The sequence below is a fragment of the Salmo trutta genome, chromosome 37 (assembly GCF_901001165.1).
Source record: "Salmo trutta chromosome 37, fSalTru1.1, whole genome shotgun sequence".
Lineage (NCBI taxonomy): Eukaryota > Metazoa > Chordata > Actinopteri > Salmoniformes > Salmonidae > Salmo > Salmo trutta.
Window position 1 is genome coordinate 13,401,298 of NC_042993.1, and position 27,113 is coordinate 13,428,410.

The 27,113-nt window shown below is 46.3% G+C and overlaps 1 protein-coding gene across 3 annotated transcripts in view; it reads left to right on the top strand.

Moving 5' to 3' along the window:
* Positions 1–742: 742 nt before the first annotated feature.
* LOC115176550 (rho GTPase-activating protein 33) overlaps positions 743–27,113 on the top strand; it is a 45,356-nt gene continuing 18,985 nt past the window's right edge. Inside the window, exons 1-8 of one of the 3 annotated variants that reach the window (XM_029736604.1) lie at positions 743–1,207; positions 13,698–13,766; positions 18,845–18,936; positions 20,017–20,101; positions 25,153–25,239; positions 25,507–25,644; positions 26,006–26,098; positions 26,607–26,729. In XM_029736604.1, coding sequence (XP_029592464.1) covers positions 18,926–18,936; positions 20,017–20,101; positions 25,153–25,239; positions 25,507–25,644; positions 26,006–26,098; positions 26,607–26,729 — 537 coding nt within the window. In that variant the 5' untranslated portion in view covers positions 743–1,207; positions 13,698–13,766; positions 18,845–18,925. The remainder of the gene's footprint in view (positions 1,208–13,697; positions 13,767–18,844; positions 18,937–20,016; positions 20,102–25,152; positions 25,240–25,506; positions 25,645–26,005; positions 26,099–26,606; positions 26,730–27,113) is intronic. The other 2 variants (XM_029736606.1, XM_029736603.1) reach the window with 2 other exon arrangements.

The window sequence follows — 27,113 nt, forward strand, 5'->3', positions numbered from 1 at the left end:
GATGGGGCTCCAATACCATCTTGATTCTTTAATAAACCGACCGTTGAAAGGTAGGGTTGATATACATACCTTGCTTTAAATTAACGGTATACAAAATGGACGAGAAGGTCAGCTTTTATGATAACTGATATTGAATATTTTGTCCAACTACCATTTGGAGTATTCAACGTTACAATAGCCTGAGGGATAAGGCATCCTCAATTGTGCCATACATTGGGGAGAATATAGGATAATACTGTTGGATTCGATTTGAGACTTGAAGTATTGTGGAACTAAAACCTTTCGCTCTCAGTGCACAATTTCTAGGAAATAGCAATGTGTTAAAGCAGATTAGGATGTCGGTCTTGGGAAGTAATTGGATGATAAAGAATGATTGTATTAAGTCTCACCAATCTAAATATAATGCGAGGAAAAAGACAGCTAGCTGAATAGATTTAGATTTAACTTGAAAGCATAAATAAAGGATAGCCAGTCTGCTTCTTACGCCTTTGTCCGATCAGGGGCATCAACTGGACGTCAGCATTTACACAAAATAGGGGAGCTCTATCTAAACGAGTATTTTGGGCTGATCAATTAAGATATAAAAATTGTCTGTATCATTGTTGGGGTTAAAATGTTATCTTATTTACGATTAACTAGAGCCTTACACTCAATCTGTACGTTTCCATAAAATACACATATCCCTTTGAGTTTTGGTATCGGCGGATAGACACTGCTTATCCACATTTCAACCACACGTGTGTAGAAACATCTTATTGCCTGAACTGAGGCAATGAATGCAGCCTACTAACAACGTAGAAAGGACGATTTTGCATGAACCGAGAACTTCTTCAGATTTCTAACTAGCAAATTATGTCGTCTATAATATGGAGACAGTTGTCTACATTTTCATCAGGATCTCGCTGAAAATTTGTTTTTTGCCAAGGCAACGAACTAGATTTCGCCACCCCCTCGTGGTTCCAGTCACTCCTCGCAGTCCTGTCTTGGAGGGCTGGTTAGGTCATTTTCGTGTTAGATTCACAACTAGCAATGATGCTTCGACATTTTCTAAATGTGAGGTAAACTGTTGCTAACGTTACATATCAATGTAAGAAGCGGAGGGCCACTAACGAATGCATCAATCAAACATTAATTTAAGCCAGTGAGATTGGAGTTTGAAGACGGAGCCCATCCGATCCTTTCCCCGAACCTGGATATCGGAATGGTGGTAAGTCATTTTGTTTTAGTTCAGGCTGCACACATATGTCAGTAGACATGAGGCAAGTGGGAAAAAAAGGTGTTTTTTTTGTTTGGCCACAAAACATGTGCTAGCTAGTTTGTCATACCATGTCTGTCACATATGGCTAGTCTGTGTGGCAAACTGAACGGAAGATGCTGTCCAGTCCGTTGTTGCCATTAGTTACAGGGACACTGCTGAACCCTGGCCTGTCACTGCTTCGCTCAAGTCATTTGATATGGTTGTCTTTATCTGACCAACGAACTAAATCTTATAGCTAATGCTATAAAGCCATATCCCGTGTGGCTATGCCGTTTATTAGCTCAATTTAGCTAACTAACTAACGTTAGTTACGTTATTTATTTCATCTAGTGTGCTAGCTAGCTCCAGTTAGCCACATCGCGCGCCCCTCCCTTGAAACGCAAGCATGAATGGCGGTGTTGTCTGTCAGCCAGACAGGGTGATTCGGTTTTACGGGGCATTCATCACTTGCTTTAATTTGAATATTTACGTGCTGTCTACAACGTGTCATCGTTTAACACAATCTAGCAAGGCTAGCTAATATTATTATGATTGCCTTGTTAGTTGCTAGATTGCCAGCTCAAAACAGTTTTGAAAACTGACCATCTTTTGTCTACTCCGGCCGGGGCTTCCATTTCATTAATTGCGCGCAAGCCACAGTGATGAACAGCGTGCAGCTCTTTTCCAACTAACGTTATTCTCATAACGGCACGGCATACTCATGTAGCTAATATGATTTGAAATTAGTACTAAAGAAACGAATGTTATATGCGCAACATAATACAACTAATCTGTTTCCCACTGTCGGGCTGCAACGTTTTCAGGTATAACATTGTTAATGTCCCTCTCGGCGTGTAGATACCGTTAGTCCAATGGGAAAACAATCGGTTCCAGGTAACTGTGCGTCAGCGTGATGAAGTAACACTTCAAACCGTTCCAACGCTATGCTGTCGTCTCGCAATATAACGTCACTTCACTGACTTCATGTTTTCCTAAGGTAAAAGCGCTTTAGTCTTGATGGTTAGTCATAACTGTGCTGTGCAACTTGAAATTGTCTTTGATTGAATGGAGTGATTGGCCTGCCAACTCCATTTTGATATATTGTCTACTCCCCTGGAGTTATGCCGCGTTCAAGTGCTAGTCAGAACTAGGAAACTCGGAAATGTCCGACATCCTATATCCGACTAGCACGTGAACGTGTCATTATTCTTACATACAGCTGTGTTTGCAATAGACATGGGTTTTGCATACCAGTGGAACAGGTCGTTCTACCAGAGAATATGGTGGTTTATGATAAGAGGATAAAAATCCCCCTCCATCCACGAGTATCCTGCTCTCAAGACTGACAATTAGTAATCTGGGTTAGGTCCCAAGACTGGCTCTTTGCCACAGCACAGGGTATTTCTGTCATTAATGATCAATCCATCATTAATCTACCCAACCGCAGTGGACCCAGTATGTTACAGCTGAAACAGGCTGAACTGGTGCTTAGCTTCAGATTATGTCACCTATGTTTATTCTCAGACTGTACATTACATTTTCCTCTGGAAAACTAGGAATAGCCAGGCCTATTTTATGTTTCTGTATTCTCTAATGCCTGGCCAAACAAGGCATGTGTGTCATTACTGCTTTTTCCTTTATGGAACTAAATCATATGGTCTTCATTGTGGCTCTGTTGGATAGACTCACTGGCTTCAGATAGATAGATAGTTGGTTCCATGTTCTAGAGAAGCATTACTGTGTTGTCAGTCCTGAGTCTAAATCTTCGCTCAAGGCTATAGTTTAGCCTCCATCTCACAATCTCAAGACCCATTGGTTACGTTGAGCTCCCTAGTCTGAACCCTTTCCAGTATCCTTGAATGTTGTCATTCTGATTCCATGTCCAGCTGGTGTAGTTTATCTTGGCCTGCTCTCCCCAATAGTCAGTTTGAGGATTAGCTCTGCCTCCAGTGTGAGCAGCAGTGGGCGATCAAGGTGTTTAATTACAAACCCAGCATCTTCATAACACTGTCTGGCAGGAGCTGTGTGTTTCAGAGATTGAATGAGACTAAGACTGAGGGCCTGAGACCGTGTGTGTGTGTGTGTGTGTGTGTGTGTGTACCATACTGAGCGACTGAGACCGAGACAGAAAAATATTGTGTGTGTCTTTGTTTCGGACAGACTGTTTATTTACAGCTGTTGGATGGACTCACTGGCTACATACCTAATTGATTTCCGTTTAATCGTCTCATGTACGGTCACTTGCAATGTTCGGTAAGAGGAAAATCAATGCAGACTGATGGTAATGTTGTGTTAAGTGCCTTTTACGGTTGGCCATTACATTTGCTGAACAAGAGTTATTCTGCTTCCTTTGCGTTGTTGGCGCAATGTGTGTGTGTATGTAGTTTTTCTGTACGCATTTGGATTTGTAGTAAGACTATTATAAAGATTAGACTTCCGTTGCAGCACAAATTAGCCTATCCCAGCCCCAACTGAACTCAAATGCTAGTTGTTTTCAACTCACTTGATTTAATGTAAATGCTCCCCAAGGATGCTCACTTGCCAACAGGAGAACGAAATGCTTGGCCTGTAGCTGCCAACAGCTGAATGATAGGGGGCTCTTACTGTACAGAAAGGAACTCTCTAATAATACATCCTTTTTATTTATGCATCATGTCCCATGTTAGTTGTGTTGCTCTTGTGTGCTCTGGCTAATTTAATCCTATTGAAGATTGTTCCCAGCTGGTGTCCCTTCTTGCTACCATTGATGACCTGAGGAGTTGGAGTGGTAAGGGAAGTGCCTCAGTACACACACACACACTCCCTCCCTGTCCTCGGTGCACCAGCGTTATTATCGCAAGAAAACAAGAGAGGAATGGTTGATTTTGGTCTTTGTCAGAATCAGCACTGCTGTTGTTACATAACCTCACATTCTATTCCACTATTCCCTTCCCCCCCTGCCACTTGGGCTGCACAAATTACATAAAGATGTCCTTAATGTACAAATTGGGTAGGGATAGAAAGAGACCCTAGACAGGGAGATGGAGAGAAAGGAGAAAGGTAAAAAGCAAAAGAGAGTTGGCACAGCAGGGCCACGCCCACCAATAATCCTCTCCATCGCTTCCTGTTTACTGTGAGGCCCTCCTACTCCCTTCCTCTCTCTACCCTCATCTCTTGCTCGCTCTCTCTCTTCCCTAGAGATAGACACCTGTGTGGATCTGCCTGTAATGGAGCACAAACACAATACACACACAAATCAATGGCTGCTTACGGACTCTGTAACACTGGCCACACCACCTCTGTCATTAGCCACTGGTTTGGTTCTTCACTGACCGATCATTATTTTATCACATACCGTATACTGAGAAACGAAACAAGCCTGGCTGCATTAACAACAACGTTCAGTCACAAAGCAAGCGGTTTATGTTTGAGCTGAAATGAGGATGTGGAGAGAGGCGGGGGTACTGGTTTAGGCAGCGCACAGCTCGTTGTCAGGGGTGACGGTCAGACAGTCCTCCTGTGTGCTCAGTGCTTCTGCTCTCTACTTCCCCCTGCATGTGGACTCACCGTGAGGACAGATGTTTAGAAAGATCTAGTTTGACCACCTCGGAGCACTACTACGCCTATTCTTTGTCCTGTGTGCTTTATTCTGTGGGATATTATTCAAGCAGATCGCCAAAATGTGCGTGCTGCATGTAGTCCAGTGTAGGCTTTGTTATGGACTCATAACCCTAACCGACACGCAACGCAGATCATGACCTCAACTAGCTGTCTGCTAGTTTGATTTATTCAATGAAAATTATTTTTTCCTACAGTGATAATGGTGAATTGAATTACCGCTAGGCTACAGCCTGGGGGCTGTTTAGCTGAGCATGATAACATGTTGAGCATCTTTCAAGCTGCTCTCAAAGCAGGCCCTTTAGAGAGGTGCTGCGTCTCATGTGAGCCATCACTATGTTATTACCAGGCACTTACTGCTGTTCCTCATGCCATGTGAATAGTAAAGGGATCTTCGATCCCTGGTAGGTCTAGAGAGGTGAGCTGTGAGCAGAGCTAAAGAGGCCTGACTGGGGACACCAGCCCTGTCCCTGACCCCTTTCCCAGGGCCTAAAGCCTGAACGGCTGGAGCTAGAGAGCTGGAACTAGGCTCACAGGGCTGCTGCTGACAGCTTGGGGCCAAGGGGCGTCACAGAGTCCCGCCTCAGGCCGGAGAAGGGCTGGTCTGGGCGAGGGCACTGCCTCACGCCCTGTCACCCATCATCTCCTCTAACGCCCTCATAGAGGAGAAGCCAGCCAGCACCAGCCACGCCCAACATGCGCGCACACACACTACACACACACTACTCACCCTGGAAATGGAAAAAGACTCTTTAATGGGTGCTTAACTCTAGATCTCTGTGCTAATACTGTGTACGATCATATATGGTTTATTTACAGTACATTAACCTGTTTACAAACCTACGACGTTCTTCCCTTCTCACTACTCCTCTCTGTCTGTTTTGGCCTGGAGGCTGGAATGTGTGCTCTGCCCAATATCTGTTTGCCTCATGGGTTCACCCTTCTATCCATGACTTACAGTACAGTTAGTGCCTACAAACCGGTTTTGCATTATGATTCATATCCTGGTTGTCCAAGCCCATATACAGCAGCTTGAAGAGACACTGACTAAACAGACAGCATACCTGCCTATGCAGTACAGCCACCAAGTCACTATCATGGAGTGTAGCCCTCTGTCTGTCCATATACTATACATACTAGCTCTATAGTTTAAAATCTTTCATGTTGCCTTGACATCCTCCACACTGCTGAAGCATGTCTTCAGAACCCCTCCCCTTTACCGTGGCTGGTGACCTTGTTTCCCCCACCAGACCTCGGCTCCACGTATGGATAGGCTTTTTCCTGTTAGTGTTTTCATTCAGCCATTCTCTCTTTCCCTCATTCCTTTGTTTTTTTTCTCTCTCTCTCCACTGCAGTCAGATGCTCTGGGTGCCAGCTGTCTGCCCCTATAGAAACATCTGTTCTGAAGCCATGCCCACATTGTTCCGTACCAACACAAACGGCCCCCTCGTCCACTGTCCCTCATGTCTCGCTACACACACACCACACACTTGTTCACAACAGTCAGGCTTCTGACGAATTCACCCTCTTATTTTTTCTTTCCTCTACTTCTTTCTTCCCCCACTTTTTTATTTTTTAGTCTTTTCTCTCCCTCTCTTGTGTCTCTATCTCACGTGGCTGCAGCTGGGATGAGGGCAGTGTTTGGTGTTTAGTATGCTGCCGGTGGCTCCGTGTCTTTCCTGTCGCGTGGAAGAAAGAGGACGGGGCTCCCAGAGAGGCGTTTTTTGGGTAACGGGCAGTGGGGGGTGACCGGGGGACTGTCTGTTTCCCAGGGACCCTCTTCTGGAATGTCCATGATAGAGCCCACCTTGCTCCATTCTTACACAGCCCTGACCCTCCCCAGCCTTCCATCTCAGCTAGCCTTCGCTATGGCTTCCCATGCCAACTCGGGGAGATGGAAGAAGATTTGGGGGGCAGTGTTTGCTGCATTAGCCTGAAGGAGTACGTAGAGAGAGGGAGGGAGGGATGGATGGGTGAATCCGGTTCCTTTTTTGGGGTGTCGTTGGGGGTTGGGTGGGATCTATAGGAGGTGAGGGGATGGTGGGGCATGGCTGAATGGGAAAGCCTGTTTTGTTCTGTGGAAGGTTAAAGGGCAATGGGGGGCGCTAACGGAGCTCATGCATTATAAACACACTCCCAGTAAAGTTGTATTGAGGCTCAGAGACAGAGGAAGTACACCTCTACAGTGTTAGTGATGGCATACTACATCAATAACCAAGGGGCCTAATGTTGCGTGAAACATGAAAAGTAATCATGTGCAGTCTAGCGTTGTGTTGTGACTGCTGAATGACTTGACCCCTGACCTCTTGTGTCTGGATCCAGGCTGATGCTTCTCCCCCATGTCCAGTCCCCAAGCTCCTGTCACCGTAGTAGCCCCTGGATTTGAACAACACAGTCCCTGTCTGTCTCTGTCACCCCCTCCCTCCACCTGTGCAGTGTGTCTGGCGTGACAGATCAATGCTTGTAGCCACGACTGTACTTGGCCCACACTGGCCCATTCACGTCACATTAGCCCAGCCGCGACCACTTGCAGATGATGACAATAACGAAAAGAGCAGATTTGTGATGCCGTTCATCCTCACCCCGCCTCCCCCGAATTCTCCCAAGATCCGTCTTCCAACATTACCCACTTATTCAGTCCTCAGAGAAAGAGGGGCTGACACTTCTATTACACTGGGTCGCAACGAAAGAGAGGAGGAGGGAGAGAGTGAGCATGAAAGGACACTCTTTGAACCTATTCTTCCCCCTGGAGAAAGAGGGAAGGAAGGAAAGAAGGGTGGAGAAGTGTGAGGGATTCTCATTGTCCTCTTTCATACAGAAAGTGAGTGAAATGGAGGAGTGAGAGAAGCAGGGGATGGAGCATGGAGGAGTAGCAGGGGAAGTTCTAGACAACAAGCAAAACTTTTGGAGCAGCTGGGTTACGCAAACAGACATTCACCTTTTGGGCTGTAGTATTCTCTGTTGGCAAGGTTGTCACTCAGAAGACAGAAGTAGTCTTCCTCTTATCTATGTTTGATGGAACATGCGGCCAGGCTTTCTACTCTGGGTTTTCCCGTTATCATCATCCCATTCAGCCCAACCCAAGCCAAACCCACCCCACACAACCAACCCAAGCCAAACCCACCCCACACAACCAACCCAAGCCAAACCCACCCCACACAACCAACCCAAGCCAAACCCACCCCACACAACCAACCCAAGCCAAACCCACCCCACACAACCAACCCAAGCCAAACCCACCCCACACAACCAACCCAAGCCAAACCCACCCCACACAACCCAACCCAAGCCAAACCCACCCCACACAAACCAACCCAAGCCAAACCCACCCCACACAACCAACGCAAGCCAAACCCACCCCACACAACCAACCCAACCCAAACCCACCCCACACAACCAAGCCAAACCCACCCCACACAACCCAACCCAAGCCAAACCCACCCCACACAACCCAACCCAAGCCAAACCCACCCCACACAAACCAACCCAAGCCAAACCCACCCACACAACCAACCCAAGCCAAACCCACCCCACACAACCAAGCCAAACCCACCCCACACAACCAAGCCAAACCCACCCCACACAAGCCAAGCCAAACCCACCCCACACAACCCAACCCAAGCCAAACCCACCCCACACAACCAACCCAAGCCAAACCCACCCCACACAACCAACCCAAGCTGGACCCACCCCACACAACCAAGCCAAACCCACACAACCAACCCAAGCCAAACCCACCCCACACAACCAACCCAAGCCAAACCCACCCCACACAACCAACCCAAGCCAAACCCACCCCACACAACCAAGCCAAACCCATCCCACACAACCAACCCAAGCCGGACCCACCCAACCAACCAACCCAAGCCAAACCCATCCCACACAACCAACCCAAGCCGGACCCACCCAACCAACCAACCCAAGCCGGACCCACCCCACACAACCAACCCAAGCCGGACCCACCCCACACAACCAACCCAAGCCGGACCCACCCCACACAACCAAGCCAAACCCACCCCACACAACCAACCCAAGCCGGACCCACCCCACACAACCAACCCAAGCCGGACCCACCCAACCAACCAACCCAAGCCAAACCCACCCCACACAACCAAGCCAAACCCACCCCACACAACCAAGCCAAGCCAAGCCAAACCCACCCCACACAACCAACCCAAGCCAAACCTACCCCACACAACTAACCCAAGCCGGACCCACCCAACCAAGCCAAACCCACCCAACCAAGCCCAACCAACCCAAGCCAAACCCACCCCACCCAACCAAGCCAAACCCACCCAACCAAACCCACCCCACACAACCAACCCAAACCCACCCCACACAACCAACCAACCCAAGCCGGACCCACCCAACCAACCAACCCAAGCCAAACCCACCCCACACAACCAACCCAAGCCAAACCCACCCAACCAAGCCAAACCCACCCACACACCCAACCAAGCCAAACCCACCCCACACAACCAACCCAAGCCAAACCCACCCACCCAACCAACCCAAGCCAAACGAGAAGAGGACAGACCCAAGACTCCTTGACTGTGAAGACAGCGACGCTTGGAGTGGGGCGGTTTACTGACCGTGGGAGAAAGGGGACAATAACAAATGGCTCTTCTTCTGCTTGACTGACCCTCTATCCTATTGTCTTCTTTTGGGGTCAAGATCCAGGACACCTGCTGAGCCTCAGAGAGCAGAGAGGCAGAGACAAAACAATCATCGTAATAATAGCTTGCCAGGGATTTAGTTATGAGAGATTTGTCAGGATTGATTTATGCAGAGTGGTTTTGAGCTTGTTGTTTTTCAGTCGTCATAAGTATTAGAGGTCGACCGATTTATGATTTTTCAACGCCGATACCGATTATTGGAGGACTCAAAAAAAGCCGCTGCCGATTTAATTTTTTTTTTAAACCGTTGATTTATTTATTTGTAATAATGAGAATTACGATAATGAATGAACACTTATTTTAACTTAATATAATACATAAATACTATCAATTTAGCCTCAAATAAATAATGAAACATGTTCAATTTTGTTTAAATAATGCAAAAACAAAGTGTTGGAGAAGTAAAAGTGCAATAAGTGCCATGTAAGAAAGCTAACGTTTAAGTTCCTTGCTCAGAACATGAGAACATATGAAAGCTGGTGGTTCCTTTTAACATGAGTCTTCAGTATTCCCAGGTAAGAAGTTTTAGGTTGTAGTTATTATAGGACTATTTCTCTCTATACGATTTGTATTTCATATACCTTTGACTATTGGATGTTCTTATAGGCACTTTAGTATTGCCAGTGTAACAGTATAGCTTCCGTCCCTCTCCTCGCTTCTACCTAGGCTCGAACCAGGAACACATCGACAACAGCCACCCTCGAAGCAGCGTTACCCATGTAGAGCAAGGTGAACAACTACTCCAAGTCTCAGAGCGAGTGACATTTGAAACGCTACTAGTGCGCACCCGCTAACTAGCTAGCCATTTCACATCGGTTACTCCAGCCTAATCTTGGGAGTTGATAGGCTTGACGTCATAAACAGTGCAATGCTTGAAGAATTGCGAAGAGCTGCTGGCAAAACGCACAAAGGTGCTGTTTGAATGAATGCTTACGAGCCTGCTGCTGCATACCATCGCTCAGTCAGACTGCTCTATCAAATATCAAATCATAGACTTAATTATAACATAATAACACACAGAAATACGAGCCTTTAGTCATTAATATGGTCGAATCCGGAAACGATCTTTTCGAAAACGAAACGTTTATTATTTTAATGAAATACGGAACCGTTCCGTATTTTATCTAACAGGTGGCATCCCTAAGTCTAAATATTCCTGTTACATTGCACAATCTTCAATGTTATGTCATAATTATGTACAATTCTGGCAAATGAATTACGGCCTTTTAGGAATAAATGGACTTCACACAGTCCGCAATGAGCCAGGCGGCCCAAACTGCTGTATATACCCTGACTGCTTGCACGGAACGCTAGAGAAGTGACACAAATTCATGTTAGCAGGTAATATTAACTAAATACGCAGGTTTAAAAATATATACTTGTGTATTGATTTTAAAGAAAGGCATTGATGTTTATGGTTAGGTACATTGGTGCAACGACAGTGCTTTTTTCACAAATGCGCTTGTTAAATCATCACCCGTTTGTCGAAGTAGGCTGTGATTCGATGAGAAATTAACAGGCACCGCATCGATTATATGCAACGCAGGACATGCTAGATAAACTAGTAATATCATCAACCATGTGTAGTTAACTAGTGATTGTTAAGGTTGATCGTTTTTTATAAGATAAGTTTAATGCTAGCTAGCAACTTACCTTGGCTTCTTGCTGCCCTCGCGTAACAGGTAGTCAGCCTGCCATGCAGGCTCCTCGTGGAGTGCAATGTAAGGCAGGTGGTTAGAGCGTTGGACTAGTAACCGGAAGGTTGCAAAACGAATCCCCGAATCCCGCCTGAACAAGGCAGTTAACCCTCGTTCCTAGGCCATCATTGAAAATAAGAATGTGTTCTTAATCTGACTTGCCTAGTTAAATAAAGGTGTGACAAAAAAAACCGGCAAATTGGTGGCCAAAAATACCGATTACCGATTGTTATGAAAACTTGAAATCGGCCATTCCGATTAATCGTTTGACCTCTAATAAGTATATGGTGCATATGTGTTAAATCTCTGTGTGTGTGTGTGAGACCCACTTCACTCAACACACCTACAGGCATGAGACAGTTGCTGGCCACTGTTGCTATACCAACTTCTGTGTCAAGTTCAGAGTCAGTAGAGGAATGAGAGAAGCACACACTCATGTTGCTCACATACCCCTGCACACACACCGTCCAGTTCACCCCACACAGTCAAGCACATTTGATCCTGCTTAAACCCTCTCAATCGCACAAGGATAGAAGTAGTTGAATCAGGCTCTCACACCATTATTTTTCTTTCCCTGTGACACACTCTAGCATGCACATCCACACACACACACACTCTAGCATACACACACACACACACACACTCTAGCATGCACATCCACACACACACACACACACACACACACACACACACACACTCTAGCATGCACATCCACACACACACACACACACTCTAGCATGCACATCCACACACACACACACACACACACTCTAGCATGCACATCCACACACACACACACACACACACACACACTCTAGCATGCACATCCACACACACACACACACACACACACACACACACTCTAGCATGCACATCCACACACACACTCTAGCATGCACATCCACACACACACTCTAGCATGCACACACACACACACACACACACACTCTAGCATGCACATCCACACACACACACACACACACACACTCTAGCATGCACATCCACACACAATCTCTTATCCTACTCTGACATCCTGTCCACCTAAATCTTATCCATGCAGTCCTTTTATAAGCGCAAGAAAGCACACAATCTCCCTCTCGCGGCCTGACATGCAAAAACACGCTGCGTTACCATAGCGATGCTGCCCACATGACGGAAGATCTCGGCAACTGTTGGTAAGGCTCTGGCTGACTAGAAAGCATGGAGCCTCACTTCCCACATCACAAACACCAACGTCTGCTCTGCTCTGCACAGACCAACAGGCTGCCCACTGACTCTAGTGAACATTTTAAACACACTCCATGCCTGTGACTTAGTAAGGTTCATGGAACAACATCACTCGTGTGATTCATAGGGTAGAGTAGGCCTAGCCCAACTCCCTACATTTACTAAGCCTAACCATGTGACTTGGGACCATTGTAGGAGTTGAATGGCAGAGGCTATAATGGAATGATCATTGGGCAGATTCACTTGCAGAGAATTCCCTCCTACACACACATTCAAATCAATGGCATTGTTTTTTTGTACGTTTTTTTTTAAGGGGCATTGTTACATAGCAGCAGAATACTCCCCCTCCCAGAGAAAGCTTCACTGATACTCTTTGATACTTTTCAAATGTGCCTTGAACCTCAAGCCCACCCCCCTACACACGCAAACACACAGCATAGCCACGCCAAATCTTATATACACACATGACTTAGGCATACTCTAGAAGGAACAAAACTGTCACATTTAACCCATTTCCTCAGCATGTTGACCCCTGTGTGTGACCCATGTCTGTCTGCTCCTCTCCCACCTCCAACTAACTAGATGAGCCAACTCCCCTGAGACACAGACAGACACAGACAGTGTGACAACACTTCACTCTGTTGTAATACTGGAAAGCCCAAGCACAATGATGTTGACAGCCTCACAGGTTAGCCTGTTAGAAATGGTATGTGACTGACTTATCGAAATACCAAGGGTTGTTGTCAGCATAGAGGAGTATTCAAAACCAGCATAGGCATTTGAGATATGTTTCTCTCTGGGTTATGGGTTAGATAGAATCATCCCTCTAATAGTACTGTGTGGGAATCAAGTGATCTTTTAATTGTGTCAGAGTGGAGAAGGCTTTCAGAGCAGTGGTGTTGATGCATGGCCTTGTTACGTTAAATCAGGGCTGGTTGGTTAAGGTTTGGCTCTTTCTGATGGAGCGTGAACAGTCAGCCAAGTCCTCTCGCTCCAGCTCTCAACACAGGCCACTTGGTGTTACAGCAAAGCTCAATAGAATTGTTTTTATTTATTTATGTTTTTATTTTATTTTTTACTCTCAAACAATTAGGCTAAACAAAAGTCTGACTTTCTCTCCGGAATCAACTTTGAACTCAACTTACTCAAATCCCTCAAGGAAGCAGTCTAGAGTGTATTGTCTCTTGTCTACACACAATAAGCCTCTTGTATGAAGGGACGGAAATTAAATGTGCTTCCTTCGTTTTCTTTTTCTGTGTGAAGTGTCGTGACCCCAGTGGGTTGGGAAATGCACCATGTTTATACGCGCTATGAGCCGGACAGTCATGTCTGGTAAGTCTCCGTCTACCCAAACTGTCTGTATGCACCTCTTTATGTCTGTGGGTACGTATTGTGCCTGTCTATGTGTGGTGTGGTGGTCTGTCTGCACATGTGTGTAAATATACATACTTGTGCATGCGGTAAACAATTATTACAAGTATTGTCAACCTCTGTATGTCGTCAGCACGATAACATCTGTGTGTGTGTGGCTTTACCCAGTGTGGTGTGAGTGATCTGCTATTCTGGGGAGACATTCTATCTATGTTATCTCTGTGGCCTGTACAGTATGCATGCTTGTTTTGTCTTGTTCCCCTGAATGTCTCCATGGTGGTCATGTCTCTGTGTGGCACTGTTTGCCACAGAACAGTGGGAAATGTTCATTATGGCACATAGTTATGGACCAGAAACTACCCAGCAATGGATGACTTTGTACCAGTGTTGGGGAAGATCCTCTGAAAATATTGATTACGAAGCTACCAATTACTTCACACTGGAGGAAGAAAAACTACACTAGAGTTACTTTGAAAAAGTAGTTCACTAGATCCAAACTACTTTGTGATAAATTATCATATCAAAATCTGAAATGTCATTGACTTAAATTTAAAACAGATCTCTCTGAAGTAAGATAACAGAATGTGCATATTAAACACAAAAACTGTCTTTTAAATGAGAATTAGGGGAAGGGCTGATGCCAAAAAAGAAAGGAAATTCTTGTCTACTTCAGCCATATCTTCTTTTCTATTTGCAAGAAGAGTAGTGTATAGTTCCAGTAGTTAGCTACACCGCTACATGGCAACAAAAAAAGTAATTAACTATGTACTAAAACACTACCAAGATTGGAATTTAGTTAACTACATTTTCAAGTTGGTGGTAGTTTCAGTTACTTGTTGAACTACATGTAGTTCACTACTCCCCAACACTGCTTGACACTGGGTAGACACTGGGTAGGCACTGGGTGGACACTGGGTGGACACTGGGTGGACACTGGGTGGGCACTGGGTGGGCACTGGGTGGGCACTGGGTAGGCACTGGGTGGACACTGGGTGGACACTGGGTGGACACTGGTTGGACACTGGTTGGACACTGGGTGGACACTGGGTGGACACTGGGTGGACACTGGGTGGACACTGGGTGGACACTGGTTAGGCACTGGGTAGACACTGGGTAGACACTGGTTGGACACTGGTTGGACACTGGGTAGACACTGGGTAGGCACTGGGTGGACACTGGTTAGACACTGGGTGGACACTGGTTAGGCACTGGGTAGACACTGGGTAGACACTGGTTGGACACTGGTTGGACACTGGGTAGGCACTGGGTAGGCACTGGGTGGACACTGGTTAGACACTGGTTAGGCACTGGGTGGACACTGGTTAGGCACTGGGTGGACACTGGTTAGGCACTGGGTGGACACTGGTTAGGCACTGGGTGGACACTGGTTAGACACTGGGTGGACACTGGTTAGACATGGTGCTGAACAACTGCAGCCGCTCTTCCCAAACGAGATCAGAGTTCCTGTTTTCCCGGTCCCTAAAGAGAGGCTGGAATACCAGGCATGCATTACATGGACTGTTGCTGTTGGATTAGGGCACAAACATTCAAACTATGAGGTGAGATGTGAGGACAGCGGCCTTACTGAGAGAACCAGGGCTTATCATTTAAAGATGTCTAAACTGAGAGGGGGTTTATATAGCATGCTGGATCCTCTAGACTCAACACAACACGGTTTCTAGGTCAGCCTACTATACAGTTCTTCTCCGTACAACCAAGACTCCCTCCTCTTGGCCTTGTCGAAGCATTAAACGTGACACCTTTTTATAGCCCCCTTATGTGGTTTTGCTATGATGTGGAGGTTGTTGCCCTGTGTAACTGGCAGTTGTCGCCCGACCACCCGTCAGTCCGGCTCCTGCCCCTCTCACAGAACAGCTGAGAAGCCTGAGCTCTGGCAATGGCCCAGGGTTCAGATCGCTGTGTGTGTTCACACCATGAAATATTCAACAGTCAAGTATGTGTCTGTGCACACGCACACAGACGTAACCGCCAGGTATGCTAGGTCCACTTACCTGTCCCTCGGAGCAGAATGCACTGGCTGGGTGGAGGTAACCATGGGAGACCGATGGTGATGGACAGAGGAGAAACATAGCACTGGAGATGGACTACACCAACATCTAAAAAGAACCCCCGCCCCCCTTGAAAGGGTTGGGAAGGGTCCTCAATATGTTCAAGAAGAGGAGGATGCAGAAGGTAGAGAACAGGAGGTGGAGAGAGAGAGGGCTGCTGTGGAAGCAATGAGGGGGTGTGAGAGTGAATGCCTGCAGGGGTTATTACCCTGCCTGAATGCCATTAGGATTCTCATGTCTTTGGTTTTGGTCTGAAGAAGACCTCTCTGTGTTGTTGCTGTACAACAATACCTACTAGAGCCTAGTCTCTTAGGATTAACGGCTGGTATTGTCCCTGAAGGCTGTGTGGATACTGCTCTGCTCTGACCGCCTGCCTGTGTCTCTGACCGACTAGCTGTTGTTTGGAAGCGGTGGCTTCCATGGCAGATCCAGTTTCAGGTGCCTATTGTTCCATACTGGCTGCCCGTGAAACTCTAGCCTGGTGTAGAGTGAAGAGGGGTATGGAGTTACTGGAAGAGCAACGACATGACGGGGTCCTCTACGTGCTCCGCTAAGGACCGTTAGCCTCCATTAATGTACCAGTCGAGTAGGGAAACTAAGGTGTTAGAATGTTGGAGATGGAATGAATGCATGTTGCAGACAGTCAGTGCAGACTGGATACAGGCCAGGGTTCTTGTCTATAAATACATTATCCCCTGCTTTGTAATGATGGGCTCTCAGCTCGTTGAGTTTCTCTGCTGTTGCCACGTTGTCAGAGGGATTGAGTCGAGGCTGAGGGGCCGGGCTGTACTGAGGGCTGAACAGACACATCTTGGTGTGTGATACACTCAATGCTGAAGTGATGCAGCGCTGATGTATTCTGATGAAGCCTAGCTGTGTCCAGTTTAGCCCCAGTGCTTTCAGCCTCTAAGGGCCCCGCTGAGCGCGTACACACACACACACACACACACACACACCAGGTGGAAGCAGGGCTGTCCAGGCTCAATTTACCACAGCAAGCCTATGCCAGGTGCTCGCTCGCCCACACACCCAGGAACGGTGAGGATGTCAGTTGTCCCTAAGCGATAGACCAGGACCAGTTTGTGTGGGTAAGGTCAGTCCCGGGAGGAGTAGTACTGATCCTAGGCCAGTACTCTGAGGAGTGATGTTATTCCCTGGAGCTGCAGTACTCTATCCAGCTCTGCATCCTCTGCTTCTGCTGAGGAATAACCAGTGAACAGACACACTGTCCCCAATCACAGTGATTCACAACTGGGAAGGTTTTAAAAGCCCAGGCGTTTTCATTGCTGGTCTAGGTAAAGAATTGTGAAATTTCCATCACTACTTTTATTTCCAACACCTTTTAAAGGTGTTGCAGGAGCCCATGACATGCCGAGTAGTGGAGAATCTGATCTTGAACCTGGCTTGCACCCTTCCAAACTGTATCCAGTCTGTTATTGTCACAGTTGCTGTTGGCATGTGAGAGTGAGACGTTGTAAGACTCTCTGAGAAAGCGGTAGATTCTATTACACTTGTTCAGGTAGAGGCCTTTAGCTTCTGAACATGGGGCTTTGATTTTTGATCCCATTTGAGTATTTGAAGGAGAATCAGGAGTCACTCATCCACATACTTTTAGCCTAATTCCCATCTCATCCTCCCCCCATCTGGGCAAAACCATTTCTCACTGTCTATGTTGTGAATGGAGATGGTTGTCACCAATTCATCTCATGGGGGTGACAACCCTGCCTATTTTATTTATTTATTTTTATTTAACTAGGCAAGTCAGTTATGAACAAATTCTTATTTACAATGACGGCCTACCAGGGAACAGTGGGTTAACTGCCTTGGTCAGGGGCAGAATGACAGATTTTTACCTTGTCAGCTCGGGGATTCGATCCAGCAACCTTTCGGTAACAACGCTCTAACCACTAGGCTACCTGCTGCCTCTGAGTCTATTTGGGAAATATTTCCCTGACCACAGACAAATGACTTCAGTTAGCCTCTACCAAAGCCTTATGGGTGTAATATACACTGGTCATGTGTGAAAAATGGCATGTTTACGTACACACACACACACACACACACACAGTGAGTGATTGATGTTCGTTTCCGCTGGTGGTTGACAGCTCATCAGTGCTGCTACCTGTTTGTGTGGGTGTGTTGTGTGTTTGCATTCATCAGCTGGATAATATGGAAAGGAGGTGGATAATGACATTGAGAGAGAGAGGTAAGGAGGGAAAGAGGGACAAATATTTGTCTTTCGTTCATTTGTGATGACGATTACATGGCTGCATGCTGGTTTTAGAGATGAGTGAAGGTAGCCCTAAAGCCAGAGGGAGAGGAGGGGTGTGTGTCTGGCTTGCCGTAGGGCCTGTGAAGGTGTGAACCGTGTGACGGTAAGAGCTGTGTTTCCACCTGCTGTTGAGTCAGTATGAGTCAGGGCACATTCAGCTCCGCTGTGTGATCGCTGCTGCATCATGCAGATCCTGACAGGAAGGACTGGATACGCGCAGAGGGACAGGGATTTACTAACTAACAGCTTATATAGGCTACACAATGTGAAGTAGAATCACACAGCTACCACTACTACAGTTTGCTCTGTCCTCTGCAGTGGTGTTAGTTGTGCTGTGTTTGTGTAAGTATCTTCTGCATGTTATGTACTGTAGTCAGGAGGGACGTCATGGGGCTGAGGAAGTTGCTTTGACAGAGTCAAATCACCGTCAAGAAGGAAGAGATTTTGTAGATGGTGTAGCCTATAAACCATACTTTGACTATAGTAGATATCAACCAGGAGATCTCTAGATGTCTTAAGACTCGTGTCCTCCCCATCTCCCTTTGAGGTACAGTCTTGACCACCACCCCTGGAGACAGACAGACAGACAGACAGACAGACAGACAGACAGACAGACAGACAGACAGACAGACACCATGTAACGTGGCCTGTTGACTGTCGTGTTTTACTAACTCTCTTTCCTCATCTCCCTCCCTAAGGCTTGGAGCACCAATAATCTGGACACTTCCGGGGAGCCCGCTACCCGCTCCGTGGGCACCACTGCCAACTTGAAGGGGAAGATGAGCAAGAGGTGATACTGCCACTAAGACTGGCACACTGCCCTCTGGGTCTTAATCATTTCACTGAGGGTGGATTGGAACAGATAAAGATCATTTTAAAGAGGGTGGAACAAGTACACTGCTGACCTGCACGAGGGAAATGTGACTGCAGTGTAGTTACAGGACGCAGAAGTGGTGTGAAACGTGAACCTTTAGGCACCGATGGAACTTTGGTGCCAGACAAGGGATGCCAAGCATAGACTGAGAGGAAGGGTGTATATTATATACACTGTAGTATTTCAGGGTCACTATACTTTGTAGCTGTGCTCTGTGATGAATGCCCTTGTATGGACATACCTGTCAGGTATTAAACCATTTCTGTGGAGACACGGGTCGGAGAGAAGTTTATACACATACAGGGAACCTCAGAACTTCCCTTACAGACCACGCAGTGCTGTGAAACAGGAAGTTCCCCAGTTTCATTTCCCTCTGGCTGTGGTGAGGTTGATGTGATGTGAAGCTTAGAGGAGTGAGTGATGTCACTGATAAAGTCTGGCCCTGGTCACCGCAGGTTGGCATAAAACCTAACCTTAACCACACCGCTAAACCTAATGCCTAACCTTTAAATTTAAGACCAAAAGCGCATTTTTGTTTTCATACATTTTTACAATATAGCCAAATTTGACATTGCAGCTGGCCCATCTAGCAGAAATCGCTCACTTCTGCCTGCAGGGCAAGATTCATGACAAACATCGAGCTGCAAAAATCACCATGCAATGGAACTGCCACAGCCAGTGTGTGCGTTTTGAGAGTAGGGACATGCAAAGCAGTCTGCTCAGGGTGGTTTCTGTTCAAACGAGAACCAACGGTCACTGTCAAGCTCCCATAGCTACAGCTTTGTTTGTCTTGGAGCTTCACTGCTAACCTAAGTGTAGGCCTACTAATTCACCCAAACACAGACTGTATACAGGGCTTCTACTACTGCAATAATGTTAGAACAGTGTTGGTCTGCTGCTGTTCAAGACAAACAGATTCTCTGTATTGTGACACTCTGTGACTGTATAATGCTGTTATTTAATCTAATCTGACTGCTGTGTGTGTTTCTATCTCAGGCTGTCTGTTGTGAAAGGCCACTTCCCTAAGCTCGTTGACTGTGCCCACTTCCACTATGACAATGTGGAGTTTGGCTCCATCGAGGTAGGTTTTGACACAATCAATCAATCAAATGTATTTATAAAGCCCTTCTTACATCAGCTGATGTCACAAAGTGCTGTACAGAAACCCAGCCTAAAAACCTAAACAGCCAGCAATACAGGTGTAGAAGCACGGTGGATAGGAAAAGGTAGAAAGGCCAGAACCTAGGAAGAAACCAGGCTACGAGGGGTGGCCAGTCCTCTTCTGGCTGTGCCGGGTGGAGATTATAGCAGAACATGGCCAAGATGTTCAAATGTTCATAGATGACCAGCAGGGTCAAATAATAATAATAATAATCACAGTGGTTGTAGAGGGTGCAACAGGTCAGCACCTCAGGAGTAAATGTCAGTTGGCTTTTCATAGCCGATCATTCAGAGTATCTCTACCGCTCCTGCTGTCTCTAGAGGGTTGAAAACAGCAGGTCTGGGACAGGTAGCTAGACTGGACACAAGACTGTGCGTGCGGGCTAAAATGCCCATTTTAGAAATGTAAACTACAAAGATGTCTTGCTTGGCTGACTGTAAATGAAGTGTGTTTTAGCCATGTCTATTACTAATGTCGTAGGTCCTTATGGATGTTCCAGAGGCCTGTATTAGAACCCCAGCCTCATGCTGTAATGTTACTGTAGTGATGGTAACCCCAGCCTCATGTTGTAATGTTACTGTAGTGACGGTAACCCCAGCCTCATGCTGTAATGTTACTGTAGTGATGGTAACCCCAGCCTCATGCTGTAATGTTACTGTAGTGACGGTAACTCCAGCCTCATGCTGTAATGTTACTGTAGTGACGACAACCCCAGCCTCATGCTGTAATGTTATTGTAGTGATGGTAACCCCAGCCTCATGTTGTAATGTTACTGTAGTGACGGTAACCCCAGTCTCATGCTGTAATGTTACTGTAGTGACGGTAACCCCAGTCTCATGCTGTAATGTTACTGTAGTGACGGTAACCCCAGCCTCATGCTGTAATGTTACTGTAGTGACGGTAACCCCAGCCTCATGCTGTAATGTTACTGTAGTGATGGTAACCCCAGTCTCATGCTGTAATGTTACTGTAGTGACGACACCCCAGCCTCATGCTGTAATGTTACTGTAGTGATGGTAACCCCAGCCTCATGTTGTAATGTTACTGTAGTGATGGTAACCCCAGCCTCATGTTGTAATGTTACTGTAGTGATGGTAATCCCAGCCTCATGCTGTAATGTTACTGTAGTGACGGTAACCCCAGCCTCATGTTGGAATGTTACTGGAGTGACGGTAAACCCAGCCTCATGCTGTAATGTTACTGTAGTGACGGTAAACCCAGCCTCATGCTGTAATGTTACTGTAGTGACGGTAAACCCAGCCTCATGCTGTAATGTTACTGTAGTGACGGTAAACCCAGCCTCATGCTGTAATGTTACTGTAGTGACGGTAACCCCAGCCTCATGCTGTAATGTTACTGTAGTGACGGTAACCCCAGCCTCATGCTGTAATGTTACTGTAGTGACGGTAACCCCAGCCTCATGCTGTAATGTTACTGTAGTGACGACAACCCCAGCCTCATGTTGTAATGTTACTGTAGTGATGGTAACCCCAGCCTCATGTTGTAATGTTACTGTAGTGATGGTAACCCCAGCCTCATGCTGTAATGTTACTGTAGTGATGATCACATGTGAACTCGACTGACAGACTCTCCTAATGACCTCACAATACAGGTCTCACTGTGGGTGTGTGTGTGTTACTGCATGTCTGTACTATGTGTGTGTGTGTTACTGCATGTCTGTACTGAGGGTGTGTGTGTTACTGCATGTCTGTACTGTGGGTGTGTGTGTGTGTGTTACTGCACGTCTGTACTGTGGGTGTGTGTTACTGCACGTCTGTACTGTGGGTGTGTGTTACTGCATGTCTGTACTGTGGGTGGGTGTGTGTTACTGCATGTCTGTGTGTGTGTGTGTGTGTGTGTTACTGCATGTCTGTAGTGTGTGTGTTACTGCATGTCTGTATTGTGTGTGTGTGTGTGTGTGTGTTACTGCATGTCTCTACTGTGGGTCTGTGTGTTACTGCATGTCTGTACTGTGGGTCTGTGTGTGTTACTGCATGTCTGTACTGTGGGGGTGTGTGTGTGTGTGTGTGTGTTACCGCATGTCTATACTGTGGGTGTTCCTGTCAGAATGCGTCGGAACTAGAGGTTGACCGATTTATGATTTTTCAACGCCGGTACCAATACCGATTATTGGAGGACCGAAAAGGCCGATACCGATTTAATCGGCCGATTTTCTTTTCTTTTCTTTTTATAATTACAATAATACTGAATGAACACTTATTTTAACTTAATATAATACATCAATAAAATCAATTTAGCCTCAAATAAATAATGAAACATGTTCAATTTGGTTTAAATAATGCAAAACCAAAGTGTTGGAGAAGAAAGTAAAAGTGCAATATGTGACATGTAAGAAAGCTAATGTTTAAGTGCCTTGCTCAGAACATGGGAACATATGAAAGCTAGTGGTTCCTTTCAACATGAGTCTTCAATATTCCCAGGTAAGAAGTTTTAGGTTGTAGTTGTTATATTACTATAGGAATTATAGGACTATTTCTCTCTATACGATTTGTATTTCATATACCTTTGACTATTGGATGTTCTTATAGGCACTTTAGTGTTGCCAGTGTAACAGTATAGCTTCCGTCCCTCTCCTCGCTCCTACCTGGGCTCAAACCAGGAACACATCGACAACAGCCACCCTCGAAGCAGCGTTACCCATGCAGAGGAAGGGAAAAAACTACTCCAAGTCTCAGAGCGAGTGACGTTTGAAACGCTATTAACGCGCACCCCGCTAACTAGCTAGCCATTTCACATCGGTTACACCAGCCTAATCTTGGGAGTTGACAGGCTTGAAGGGGTGGGTATAATTTGTGGAACGTTCCAACAGGAATCTGTTCCAAAAAACGTAAAGTAAAAAGTTGCCAACCAACAACGCATACAAAGTAGCAACGCATACAAACCTAGCTAACTAGCTGCCGAATAGGCATCATCTCACCACGTAGCTTATTCTTAATGTTTGTCTATAGGCAAACAGACATGTGAGGACAGACATTTTTCGGAATAAACGTGATGAGTGAAAAACGCAATGAAATAGACCACTCCCTACCCGGTATCTTATTCTGCCGCTATACAACTTTGTATGCGTTGTTTTTTGGAAACCTTGTTATTTACAAAGTTTTTGGAATAGATTCCTGTTGGAACGTTCCACTAATTATACCTACCCAGGTTGAAGTCATAAACAGCGCAATGCTTGAAGCACAGCGAAGGGCTGTTTGAATGAATGCTTACGAGCCTGCTGCTGCCTACCACCGCTCAGTCAGACTGCTCTATCAAATCATAGACTTAATTATAATATAATAAACACACAGAAATACGAGCCTTGGGTCATTAATATGGTCGAATCTGGAAACTATCATCTTGAAAACAAAAGTTTTTTTCTTTCAGTGACATACGGAACCGTTCCGTATTTTATCTAACGGGTGACTAAGTCTAAATATTCCTGTTAGGCATTGATGTTTATGGTTAGGTACATTGGTGCAACGACAGTACTTTTTTTGCAAAAGCGCTTGTTAAATCATCACCCGTTTGTCGAAGTAGGCTGTGATTCGATGAAAATTAACAGGCACCGCATCGATCATATGCAACGCAGGACACGTTAGATAAACTGGTAATATCATCAACCATGTGTAGTTAACTAGTGATTATGTTAAGATTGATAGTTTTTTATAAGTCTAATGCTAGCTAGCAACTTACCTTTGCTTCTTGCTGCCCTCACGTTACAGGTAGTCAGCCTGTTAATCCTTGTGGAGTGCAATGTAAGGCAGGTGGTTAGAGCGTTGGACTGGTAACCGAAGGTTGCAAAAACAAATCCCCCCTGAACAAGGCAGTTAACCCCCGTTTCTAGGCCGTCATTGTAAATAAGAACGTGTTCTTAATCTGACTTGCCTAGTTAAATAAAGGTGTAAATAAAAATAAAAAAACAAACAAAAAAAATCGGCAAATCGGTGGCCAAAAAATACCGATTACCGATTGTTATGAAAACTTGAAATCGGCCCTAATTAATCGGCCATTCCGATTAATCGGTCGACCTCTAGTCGGGACTGTGGGTGTTCCTGTCAGAATGCGTCGGGACTGTGGGTGTTCCTGTCAGAATGCGTCGGGACTGTGGGTGTTCCTGTCAGACTGCGTCGGGACTGTGGGTGTTCCTGTCAGACTGCGTCGGGACTGTGGGTGTTCCTGTCAGAATGCGTCGGGACTGTGGGCTAGATGTGGAAGGGGGTGGGCACAGTGGAGAGATGAGAGTAGCAACATCTCCAGGGCTGAGTCTCTCCTCTTTATCCCTCTCCCCCTCTTTCTACCTCTCTCCACTGAGTCTCTCCTCTTTATCCCTCTCTCTCTGTCTCTCTGTGTATCTCTCTCTCTGTGTATCTCTCTCTGAGGCGTTAGTCATAGTGGATGTGATGTGAAGGTCCGAGGTCCACAACACTGCCTGTCTCATTTCAGATGAAAGTATTTTCTCTTTTAATCCGCCTGGAGCCTCAACACCGCCCTCACTTCTTCCTCCTCTTCCCCCAAAAAAACACATGACCGTTTTTCCTTTTGTGCTTGTTTGTAGAAGCCCACTTGTTTGTAAATCCGGGCCACCAGAACCCCATGGGTGTCCTACGGCTCCACCCGAGGCTTTCTATTAGCTACACATGGCTCTGATGTCACTAGTTTAGCAGGCCTGTCTTTTCACAGCTTTCTCTGCGTTGTTAAGTCCATTAAACGTTAATACTGTTTGCTGGCTGAGATGTTGTCGGCCATTTTGAAAGATCTCTGATTTAGTTGGCTACTTTATTAGAAGATGCAGAATCTGGGTGACTAGGAGGGAGGTTGTGTAAAAGGTACCAGGCAAGGATTGAGATTTCCCTGGATATAATGTATCCTGATCATGTGTGTAGGTATAGGAGGGTGCTAGGTATTGCAGTATCCTATACCTACACACATGACCCATGCTTGAGTATGTGTGTGTTTCTGTTCCTCAGTTGCAGTTTGCGAACGAGCAGAGCGATGCCAGCTGGAACTCGGGCTCTGCCAAAGACCTGGTTTTCCTGGTGCAGGTGTCCTGCCAGGTGAGTGGGCACGGCCACATACCCTCGTCAAACACGCGCACACACGCTCGCACATCTCCAGGGCTATATTTAACCCAGACACATTCACACCAACACGTACACTTTGACAGAGTGGGAATATATTCCCCCGTCTCTCTTCCTCTCTCCTCCTGACTGATTTATCCCCCCCCCTTCCTTGCTCTCCTCACATGAATATTTCTGTCCCCTCTTCTTTCCCTCTCGCTATCTCGCGTGCTCTCTCTCTGTCTGTCTGTCTGTGTGATGTAGGCTAAGACGTGGATGGTTCGGCGCTCCTATGAGGAGTTCCGTACTCTGGATGCTCACCTCCACCAGTGTATCTACGACCGGCGTTACTCCCAGCTGCTGCCCCTGCCACCCCTCAGCGAGATCGGGGACAGGGTAGAGGTGAGTGGGGACTGTGGGAGAGCTTATTTGTTGGGGGGGGGGGGGGGATTATGTAGCATTCTGGCTGAATTAGCTGTAGAATGTTTTTCTGTACTGTATGTAGGTCGATGGTACCGATGTAGGTTAGCATGAAGACCTCTGAGAATGACATGAAATGACCTTCATCGAGGTTATGTAGTCATCGTTGTCTGTGACCTGTCTGTCTCTGTACACATTTGTTCTCTGATTCTAGCAGGTGTTGATATTTGGGTCACCTGTCTTCATCTATGGTATCTGGGAGTAGATGTATGTAAATGGCTGTCGGCTCCTACAGTAGCTGTGTGTTAAAAGTCCTGTGTCAGTTGTTTTTGTTGTTTATCAGATCTTCACCCCGCTGCTGTCGGAGTACCTGAGCCGCCTCTCCATGATCGTGGACAACAAGCTCAACTGTGGGCCTGTGCTCACCTGGATGGAGGTGAGACTATTAAAGTATCTTTAGAAAACGTAAGAGAGTGGACTGTGTGGTCCAGTGGTTACAGCCGCTGACCCCGGCTCACGTATATGCCAGAGTCAGCATGGGTTCGGATCTGGCCCACTGCCTTTTGATTCTCCCTCTCCCATCTTTCACACGGTGGTACTATCTCTTCAATAAAGCTAAAAATAAAACATGGTGGGACTGCTTTTTAATTGTTTTCTTTAAAGGAGTGGGGCTGCCCCTCCCCCAAAGACATTGAAAGAAAGAGTGAAGGTGAGAATAAGCTGTAAAAACATGGAAACATAAGAAATTGGCCAGAGAAAGAAGACAATTGTTGGGGAAGACCAAAGAAGAGTGTGAGAGAGAGAGATAGCTAGAGAGACAGGCTTTGTCTTACCACCTGTGCATTAGCCCTACTACTATAATTAAGGGATATTGAGAAAGGGGTGTAATTATTTGCCTGTCTATTCCTTAAACAACAGAGGTTTGTGTTTGCTGTTCCTCCCAGATTGACAACCGTGGGAATCGGTTCCTCCTGAAAGAGGAAGCTTCGCTCAACGTTCCCGCCATCGCCGCTGCTCATGTCATCAAGCGCTACACGGCGCAGGCCAGCGACGAGATCTCCATTGAGGTATGGAGCTGCTGCAGGGATACACAGAACCAAATGAGATTTACATTAGTGGCAGTCATAGTTTTCAGATTTCTGTGTCACCTCTGTCTGGGCCTTGGTCTCTCTGTTTGGCTGTCACCTTCCTTTTTCTTCTTTTTCCCTCCTCCATCTTCCTGTTCTGTCTATTCCTGTCCTCTTCTCCTACTGCTCTACATACTGCTCCTCTTTCTGTTTCTGGGCCAGAGCACCCTGGAATGGGGTGACCCAAACACTGAGGCACATTTTAGCGCTTCTCTCTCTCTCTCTCTCTCTCTCTCTTTCTTTCTTTCTTTCTTTCTCTCTTTCTCTCTTTCTCTCTTTCTCTGTCTGTCTCTTATCTCCTCCCTGTCCTCCTTCCGGTGAGCA